Consider the following 10,762-nt stretch of genomic DNA (forward strand, 5'->3'; position numbering starts at 1 on the left):
CAGTTTTTTCTAAGGCGCAATTGGCGATCAAGGATTTCTAGACATATTACAATACAAACAAGCATATGTTTGGAATTTTGTTACAATCAAATCGAAGGAAAAGTACAAAAAAAGGCAAATGACAGGTTTCCTGAGTTAGAGGAGCTCTAGTCTGGTAGTACGTATTTATTATTGATATCCAATAGAGAATGTTACTGAGAATGTGCTTAGACAACCAGCATTTCATACCAAATTTTAACCTTGGAATTTCGATGCACTGGTAATGAATCCTGTTGAACGTGTAGAGTCGTGAATTGTATTATAAAATTTTGGTGTCTAAAGTAAATGTGTGCACAAATTAAAACATACTGTCAGTAGCATCTTTTGTAACTATAGTAATTTTACTTGAGACCAATTTCTCTCATATACCAGTTTCATATAAAGCTAAAATGTCCATACTAAAGAATACTATGAACCATGAGCATAGTTTTCATAATTTGCACATTAACTGAAGCATTCACACACATTTGCTGTTCAGTGACTACATCTTCCTTCTATATCGTTTAAAGGTAATAAATGTACCATTGGCTAATAATTTCCCTTTTCGAAAATCCATAGCTTACAAGATACCGTATTTGCAGTTATAGTATCCAGTTTTTCTTAACCTCTGAATGACAAAACTTCCTGCTTATATCACCGATGCTCATTTCCTTTGGGAACTTCCCGAGTGGGGTAGCCGTAGTAAAATTATCTCCATAACTGCTGAACTCTTTGCCACTTAGTAGCCTTTAGTGCCTCACCATTAACAGGCCACTGGCAAATGATACTATAGCAGTTTTAAGGGGCTTCTGCCTTAGTTCCTACCAACTACAAAATGAGTCAAGCCTACTACTATTTCCTTATAGTCCCAGCTAATGGTCCTTCCCCCCTACTTATACCTTATGCTCATATATAATGTTCTATTTCTTTCTCATTCCATTCTGCGAAAAGGCAGGGATAGCACATAGCACTCACTGCAGGAAAATCTAGTTTCAAGGATTTTGTAGCATTAAGCGTTATCAGATGTGTGACGAGGAGATATGTTTGTGGACAGAATGGCAGCTATCTAAGCGTGGGCAAAGAAAGTTTAAACAGCTACCTGGGTCAAAGGAGTACCCTTTGACAACCACTATAGTGTTGTGTTAGTTCACTACTCAGCCAACAATAATAACTAACGTACCCCCATCCAAAAATGTGAATAGTATACCTCTCGTTGGAGGCTGCCTTCCAACTACTACCTATACAATAAAACATGATCAAATATACAGGTCTAGTTAAAACGAAGCTTTTAAGCAAAACTTTTAATGAAAATTTGAATAAATTAAGATACATAAAATACATCAAACCTATTACAAAAGCATGCAAATACATTGGAAAGAACTTATTCTAAGTCTTTTACACTGCAAGTATCTTGTATCACTAGATAGCACTGCAGTTCTCATTCAATAGTCCAAGATCCTGAAATGACAATTCATATTTACTCAGCATAGTGAGAATGAAAATTTCAGTCCGAGCCTTATGCAGACATCATAAGATGGCGAGTTCAACTGCCTGGTTCTTGTACAAACGCATAATATGTCATTCTAGCCAGAGAGTTCAAACTTATAATTTACCTATACAAGATCAGGTTCTTGAATACACTTGCCACTATTTTGTGGGAGATGAGACATCTGCCTATATATTTAGTTGGGAACTACATAACCAAGCCACTCCTGCACAGAACTTAATGGTATGGGGAAGAAAATCTATGGTATTTGTAAAAGTTCCATACAGCTGACAATCAAAAGTTATTAAACAACAACTTCAATCTCAATTATCCAGAGAAGAGCCCAACTTCTCCCAAAGCAATGTTCATACTAAAGTTTCAAATCACATTAATCAAAATTATCAATGTATAAAAATATCTAAGTAAACTTTCTAAAATTATGATGTCTTCAATAGGTTATATCTATATACAACAAATACAAACATGCAGAGCAAATTATGAAACCTTTTACAAATGTTGTTACACTCAATCTAATTTCAATTAAAATCAAGACAATCTAAATCTGACAGAGTATGATGAAAATCTTGCATGGACAAATGGTGAAAATGAAGGCAATATAATGTTGATCCAAGAGCAAGCATTTACATACATTTTGGGCGGAATACTGTACAGTGAAAAAATATACCATGGTTTAATATATTAGGTTAATGCACATACATTTTTACACTATCAAATTCCACAATGCTATTGGTAATCTGATGCTTACTGAAGAATGGAGATTTCATGTTTAAGGCTAGCACCCGTGATCCATACACAACCACTAGCAAATGATATGTATAACTACCTTGTAAGAAGGCCTCTAGAACCACACAGTGTTAACCCTTCACCACAATTATATATACTTCACCATTCCTGCAAGTTAATGAAGCTTATTAGCTAGCCTCAATTCATATTAGAATGTCTAGGAACTTTTAAATCCTATAAGTTTCATTAAATATTTATGAAAAACTTATTAAATACCATTACATATCAATAGCGGCTTGAGAAAAAGTGAAGCTACATTTCTATCCCATCACTTCCTATATCAACTGCCAAGGTGATATCTTAGTTTCGATAACTCCAAAGACCACACAGACATGAATTTCCCAACATCACTTTCTTGAAAGACAAAATGCAACTACACATACTTTATATAATACATGGCATTTTGTTGTTAGAAAGCTACCAGGACAAATTATCTGTAATGGGGAAAACAAATAACCCAAGCCAGTGCCTGCACTGCTCAAAAGACCTTAAATATCTTCAAGAAAGTCTTAACAAAAATTCAGCCCTGAAAATTGAAAATGCTTTCTGAAACGAACAAGTATTCCTTAACGGTAAATATTAAAAATCTAAACAAGATATTAAAAACTGTTTAGAATGAAACAGATTTTAACAAATGATTATCTTACCTTATGGTCATACTGAATGCCATGGTAAAATGAACCAAGGTCTATCCCACACTGAAATCATGTTTCAGATCAGTAGGTAATTGTTTGAAAGCCAAATTCAGTCCATCTGAAAGCCTATTATTCTCATTTTACATCTGGGATCTGCACATAAAATGCAAAACAATTTTCTTATCTTCATACTATTTCTCTGATTAACTAATTTTACAGTCTTCTTTTCTCAAATTTCTATTAAAACCAAATCAAGTTTGCAATCAATACATAAAACCTAAATGTCAAGATCTAATTTCTATCAAATCTCAAGATCAATTGGTCCAGCTACTTGATTATCAATTTTTAAATTCAGCAAATATGAACTACTGCCAAGTAGTGGCGATACTCAAAGTCACATCAGTCTCAAATGGGAAATCTCAAAAGGACTCTACAGCAATTATATCAATGGTCCAGTCAGTGACAAGACCAATATATCTTCCTCTATGTACCTAACGCTTGCTTCCTACAGAGGCGGGCTTTTGCTGAAAAGACTTCACAAGTTACAAAAAAAATGCTGTGTAATATATATAGCTTGTATAATTACCCTTAGATAATTCATCTGTGGAAATAAACTTTCACCCTAACTTTTATCAAAATGTGAACAAGATAATGTTTTCCTGTGTCCTTGACATGGACAGTGATCATATTCAAAGATTTTAGTCTACTAGTGTGCAACTTGTGTAACCTTCAGTCCACCTTACAGATTCTTGGTGAACCTTTACTTTTTTACTACTTTATATAGTGCTTGATTTACAATTTTAACTTTCTCCACTTCCTACACCACCATCTCTCTCTTTATCCTTAACATCTTCACTATCCTTTTTCTTGTTATCTTCCTTCTCACTCTCCACTTCCTCAGGCACTTTTTCTTTCTCCACTTCATCAGACACTTTAATAATTTCTTTGTTCTCTTCCTCAGAAACTTTAATAATTTCTCTGTTCTCTACTTCCTCGGATACTTCATTACTTTCTTTCTCGGCTATATCCAATTTTGTCTTGACAAACCAAATTTCATTGCGTCGCCCAAATAATTTAAAAGGGGGATCATATCCAACAATATAATACTGATCAAAATTTACTCCAGTTTCACAGTCCTTCCTTATCATTTCTCCAAGTTCTTTACCTTCTTTTGTTATAACTTCCTCACTTGTGTATCCACCAAACCGTCTGCAAGTAAAGTCACACTGTACTGTATTCATTAACACAACAATGAACTATGCATCAAAGAGCAATTAGCACACAAAGGGGAAACAAAGTGTATTTAATGGCAAATGTAAAAGTGCACTTAAAAATACAAGCAAGGAAGTTATAAAAGTCACAAGACATTAAAATATATCGAAAAACTGTGCAAAGAGATATGGGTATTAAGAAAAGTTACAATTGTGGCACAAGTCAAAATTATATTTCAGTCTGGGGAAAAAGATACATCGTACATGTTATGATCCAGCTGGGAATCTGGTAAGATGTTAAGTATTGCCTATGAATCAACAAATGTCCTGTATTACTAGGGACAAATAATCCAGAGGAAACATTAAGAAAACTTAAAGACTTTTGTAAAGGAGGAAAGGGGATGAAATGCTTTACATTATCAAGATGACTATATATTGCAATTTGGGCAAGCATGCTACAATTTATATTATAGCCCATCAAAAAATATAAAAATTCTTAAGACCACTACCACAGGTAGAATGACCATAACAATCTTTCTACTACATACTTTTAGGTACATCTCATACCCTACTGAAAAAGTATTCAACCACATAGTTACCTTGTAAGTATTGTTAATTCTTGACGGTCTTCAATGAAGATATTTTTGTCTAATGGTAAAGGTGGGTTTTCCTGGTGCTGTTCTGGCACCAAGAATGCCATTGTAAAGGAAGACTCACACGTGGGACCAGCACCAGGTTCCACATATGTCGTTACTGGAGAGGTCATATCAATTCTTATGTCTGGAAGGGGAAATCTCAATTTTCAATGCACAAAATAAGATTTGGAAAATTCTGGTTGAATAACAAAGAGGCTGTTAAACAGTTATCTTAAAACATTTCACTGAAACTCATGACAGTATAATAAACTTTTAATGCCAGCTTTCTATTGTCTTGGAAAGTAATTCATTCTTTACATACTTCTCCAATCATTATAGGATAAAACTTATATGAGGAATGGATCTTAAATCATAATACTATATGACAAATCACAGTAATGCTCCTCAAACATTTACTCACTTGGGTCATTCTTCCCAGATATGTAATTGAAGAGTGCACGAAACATAGGACTGACTAGTGCCTGTTGACTTGTTCCTTTCATTGTTGTACATGCCCACTTCCTGGCTGGGTACAGCCGCTCCTCATAACCCTAGGAAAAATGTTTTATTGAAAATCTATTACAAATGTATAAAATTTAACATAGTTACATAGTTCCTTAACTCATTCCAGGACTTGTGCCTTCAAGTTCAAATATGTCAAAGGCTTTATAAGTAAATCATTACTCAATTACAACCGCAAAAAAAGTAGGGGGGGGGGGGAATCTTTTTACAAATTTAGACTTAGGGAGGCCGCAAGATATCAAAGAACCATTACCAAACTATGTGATGCTATGGTAATAGCAAATGGGTAAATGAGAATTCATTCTCCATCACACTCCTATGGATAAATGAGCTTTTAATTCATTCTAAATCACCTTCATACTTCTATATTCTGGACCAATTCATGTACTGTTGATAGAAAATCCTTCTTTTCTACCATGTGTGGCTATGCTCTCGTCCTCTCAATATTCTTAAATAACACGGTATGGATTGAAAAGGTAAGGTTTTACTAGAATGCACAGGCATACATGAAAATGGAATTCCACAAAGAATTGCAAAGGGAAAATTCAAGACAGCAGGGACATAGGGAAGGAAGCAAACAACTGGAAGAGGATGCAAGCAAGAATGTGGGTGTTTGAGAAGATAAAAGTTGCCAAGTGGTGAGGTGATGGGAATGAAAAAAAATTCAGAGCAGGAACAGCAATATGACAAAAGGCCAAAAATTGGCAAAAAGTCCAGAGTTGAAAGATGTAGGAAAAAGACTGCAGAGAAAAAATTAGCTGTTCAATAAGTCATTAATATAAAAGGTTTATCAGAAAGTATTTCAAATTTCCGACATATTTATAAAAGGGTATATTATGCAACAATGAATATTAAAACTTACATCTTTCTCAGCTACCACAGTATATGGTGCCATCTCCACATCTCCAAAGGCTGCACGAATACCCTTCAAGATTCCAGCCATTCTGTACTGCAGGTAAAGTAATAGTTTTACACAATTTGTTTAAATGATTTTTCTGCTTTCTTATTGGTATATTCAAATACTTAAAAATGATGGTATTTATGGGAAAAATCTAGCAAAAAAGAATTAAATTTTTTCTCAATATGCCTGCAAGTGGTGGTTCTCATCTTCAGTGTTTCAGTATCCAATATTTTCATTACATTAAATTCTGTAAAACTAACAAATTTCACATTCAGGTTATATTTTCCTATAGTTAGTAAATAAAAGTCTATAATGATAAATAAGATTTGTACTATATGACAAGATCAAAAGTTAAATTGAATTTTTCTCTTTAAACACTCAATTTTACTGTGAAACGCCATACATATGAAGAATCCTAATTCATTATTCTCGCACAAAATCATAACTGGGAAACGAATACTTTAGAATGGGTTATAAAAGTCTCCTAGACTTAAGGCTATTTTAGTACCACATTATTTTGAAAAACCATCCCCTTTAAACAAGAGCGTAATTTTACCAAGCAAGTTAACTTTGTTCAAACTAATATCCTAAGCCTAGATAAGTTTTGTAGTTTAATCTATTTGTATTCATCAAAAACGAACTAAACCAAGATAATGTACAAACATTTCTTCAACCTCCCAAGCCTTACTATATGCCTGCAGCACATTCACTCATTTATATTGTGCCTATAACACAGTCTGGGGACAGTTAGCAGCAATGGTAGTTATAGCACTCCTTTTTCATCTATTCTGGGCAACTGGAATTCATACCAAACTTGTTTCAAATGTCTTGAAATTTATCTTATCCTTTTTAGCAATGTGGTTATCCTGTATGCCTGGTTTTTCTTCGTCCAATGAACAATGCATTTTTTCTACTATTGCAAATATCCAAGCTTCATCGACAATGTTTATATATTGCCGTGGACTTTAAACACTGGCTGTCGAATGTTTTTTCTTTCTAGACAAATACATCAACTTATCCTTGCTTGCACACCATTCTCAGAGTCGTCAAATCATTTCAACTTGTCTGGAAATTCTTGTACCCTTATTCTCTACAAACGTGAGAGTTCATCCTTAGAGGCAGGGACAGATGCAAGGTTTCTTGGTGAATTAGGCTACTATGATCACCCATCAAAACCAGTAATGTGAATGGTCCCCACTCTGAACTTCCTCCACCTAACTTCGAAATGTTTCAGTTGGTGGTTTTCGTATGCTATGGGTTTTAGTATCTATTGAATTCTGAATTTACAAATGTGTGGTGCTAATACTTTCGTGGCATATAAAAGTTTTTATTTTAGTAACTTCATATTAAAGTAACGACCATTTTACGAGATATCTAGATCGCCCTGAAGTCAGTTGACACTACATTTTCTCATGGTGTGGGAAATTGCCTTTTTCACCATTATTCTGGCGCTATGGTGCTTGTTCTTCCCAGTGCTAGCAGAGCTTTAAGAAATGATTAACATGAACGCAGTCTCAGACAGGAAACTAAAATACAACCTTAAAAGATATTACGATGGATAAACGGAAAGTGTAAATCATAAAAATATCTATTACGTACCTATCGTCCCGAGACGTCAAACTATTTCGTCTTGCACAGTTCGCTGTTAATTTTTAATGATTTTTGCTTTCCATTTCCAATACAGATTCAACAAACTTTTACATTTCCACTTTCCCCGTCATACTTGTTCAAGGAAAAAGACATTTTTGGTGCATTACTTATAACAGCGAAAGGGATACACAAGTGGAGCTGAATCCGCAAATTTTCATAAATATATTTGACAATAACCAAGTGAACTCCTAGAATGAATAAATCAAATCCCCAATCTGATAACTTGCTAAACTTAAGTTAGATATAGCTTCATACTGGGCCATCAAAATGACCCATGTCAGCCAAAGCTCTGGCGAATCCAAAGGAGCCATCCACCTACCAATGCTCTACACGTTATATTCACGGACGACAAAGGTCAAAGCAGCGATATGCATTACTTCAAGACTGTGGCAAAGTTGCCGCAACACATCCATGACCTTGAATAGCTTCGTTCGACTGTCGATCTTCACCCAAGACATATCAAGAGTTATGTAACTAACAAAACTAGCCATTATAACCGTCAAGCAGCTTTTATATAACAACTATAGGACATATACTGTAATCTAACTCCTTACCCCTACATTCTAGTGCGCGAGTATTAACTTAAAAATGACGGTGCATCGTACCCTAAGGGCAATACAGTCAGCTATGTCTACGACACTCCTATAGTCTTAAACATGGTATGCAAGAAATAAAAGGCAAATTGTATCGACAAAAAATGAAAAAGAATCAAAGACCCTTGAGGAAAACGTACCAATTGGAACACCGAAACTGTTGTTTGTTACCGTGCGGTATCATGGTAATAAGAAAGTTGTCTGGTTAGCCTCCCGAGACGTGAGGCATCAATATAAGAAGAAATTACACGAGGAAAACAAGAGTAACTAGTTACACAGTGACTATCAATGAATTCGATTTTCATAGAAAAAGCACGTGCCAAAAAGACTGGCCTGTGATGGTTCATTATGAAAGTGGACGTTGGTTGACACTTTCCGGTGCTCTGGAAATCTGTTTTGGTAATAAATACAATGTAAATATTACACATTACGAACAAAGCCGAATTAGGCTAAGCTCCGCCCCTCTCCAAAAACCCTACAAGGATCAACACCAACGGAGATTAGCTTCGAAGAGCACCCTTCACTCTGAAATGTGGCACACCATTTTGTAGAGGTACTATACAAGTAAAACCAGACTTTCAGGAGGTACTAAAGCCTGTACTGACAAGGGTTATACACGTCACGATTGGGAGCAAATACGTGTGGTGTTTATGCCAAACCTAAAACAAAAACTTCAGATCTAAAACTGCCCTACTAAAGGCGTAGTGAAACCACTCGTTATACATGGATAAACCACAAGGCTACAAGGGATAGATTCCCCTGCGTCGCCTCTCACTACATTCATCATGGACACATGCACTTTACTTCCATGGCCGAGTTGAACATTGTCCTCAGTTATCACAATCCTTTCCTTCTTGCACCTACTGCCCTTACTCATTCCACTTCGCCGTACATTCTGTGCAAGTTTTACCATTTAATCATGAACTAAAACTCCTGAAGAGATGGACTTCATTAAAAGTCGGGGAGGGAGGGGGGGTTAGTGTATAATTATCTTAATTGAAACAAATCAGCGCTAGAGTCCACAATATACAGAATGGAAGACCATGTGATACAAATACGGAAGCTTTTCGTCGCTAAACCATTGATCATGTTAAGTATTATATGAAAAATATTGCCATGGATTATGCTATTAACAGGATTAAACGACATCCACACCAACCACACAGTATCCCCGAAGGTCGTCACTCCACATTCCCACACTTGATACTCGCACTCCCACACCTCACCAATGACACTTCGAGCTTTAACAATTCCCTTACCTAATTTCCGCTGAAACTATTACAAATTCCTAAAACACAAATTAACTTATTAAAACCTATAGCTTCTTACCAGAACTTGAGTATCAAATCCTGCGATGACCTACCTGCACCTGCACAAAATTAACAATTATAACCAATGAATAAAAAAAAAAAAAAAAAATAGTGTTTAAAGCAAAGCTTTCCGGCAATCTTGCCCGTACGAAACTTTCTGGCCACGAACGAAAACATAGCAAACTTGCGTGCCGCCGGTCTGAGAGACACGATGGTACAATTCGACGTTTGAGAATATCACTGTCATCCACATGCATTAACACTTATGAAACTAACGTAAAAACACAAATAACGAGAAAGATTGTCCGACATGGAATGCCAGTATAACCTTCATACATTTACGTCTCGTCAACGTTGAAGTCTTCTGAATGAGAACGAAATACTCCTACATTGTACACAATACCAACATATGTTACACACCTTGCGTTGACTTATACCAAAACGAAGAATTCCAGCAACCGGATGGCTGCGTGGCGACACACTAGGCTCCACCGGCAACAGCGACCACCATGTAGTATGAAAGGACACGTATCATGTATGAATGTCACCGCCCACCACCAAGATGCGTCTTCTTCTGCTCCCAACAGACTGACTAACCTCGGGTGGTACACGTGGCCAATCACAAGGGTTTGTTTAGTGTGGTGCAGCAGAGGATATATGACGTCACGTAAATTCTAGTTTTCCATTGGTCTGATGGTAGGAAGGGGAGGGGTACATATGACGTAATGGTATCCGTTTTCTATTGTGTGGAGTTTAGGAATCCTACACTATGAAGACTTCATCGAATCATAATATAGTAATTAGGTCGTTACACAGTTTATTGAATAATCAGTAAACTCTTTATTAAGCAACAGATTGATTCTGTGCATTTACGTCCTTGATATTTGATATGAAAATGTTTCAGTAGTTGAGTTTCAGTACATTACATCACATTAGTATTTATGGGAAGAATTATTGCCTTAGTTTTAATACTGTACAATATATCAAGATCAATAAT

General features: G+C 35.8%; 1 protein-coding gene across 2 annotated transcripts; it reads right to left on the bottom strand.

Annotated features, from left to right (window-relative positions):
- Window positions 1-1,304: 1,304 nt before the first annotated feature.
- LOC139758302 (heme-binding protein 2-like) lies at window positions 1,305-10,374 on the bottom strand. Of its 2 annotated transcripts, none has more exons than XM_071679528.1 (5): window positions 10,186-10,374; window positions 6,174-6,260; window positions 5,211-5,340; window positions 4,754-4,934; window positions 1,305-4,152 (listed from the first exon to the last, which is right to left on the bottom strand). In XM_071679528.1, the coding sequence occupies exons 2-5, from the start codon at window positions 6,252-6,254 to the stop codon at window positions 3,744-3,746; spliced, it is 801 nt and encodes a 266-aa protein (XP_071535629.1). In that variant the 5' UTR covers window positions 6,255-6,260; window positions 10,186-10,374; the 3' UTR covers window positions 1,305-3,743. The 2 variants fall into 2 exon arrangements, with proteins under 2 accessions (XP_071535629.1, XP_071535630.1); XM_071679529.1 differs by lacking the exon at window positions 10,186-10,374 and adding an exon at window positions 7,812-7,940.
- Between the last annotated feature and the right edge of the window lie 388 nt (window positions 10,375-10,762).

Source organism: Panulirus ornatus, chromosome 30 (assembly GCF_036320965.1).
Source record: "Panulirus ornatus isolate Po-2019 chromosome 30, ASM3632096v1, whole genome shotgun sequence".
Taxonomy (NCBI): Eukaryota; Metazoa; Arthropoda; class Malacostraca; order Decapoda; family Palinuridae; genus Panulirus; species Panulirus ornatus.

What these genes read in the sequence shown, in the direction of transcription:
- LOC139758302 (XM_071679528.1), bottom strand. Translation starts at nt 6,254, where the DNA reads ATGGCTGGAATCTTGAAGGGTATTCGTGCAGCCTTTGGAGATGTGGAG. An exon ending in ATCTGGGAAGAATGACCCAA is followed by an intron (nt 4,935 to 5,210) that starts GTGAGTAAATGT and finishes TTCCCCTTCCAG; the next exon opens with ACATAAGAATTGATATGACC. An exon ending in GAATTAACAATACTTACAAG is followed by an intron (nt 4,153 to 4,753) that starts GTAACTATGTGG and finishes CTTTACTTGCAG; the next exon opens with ACGGTTTGGTGGATACACAA.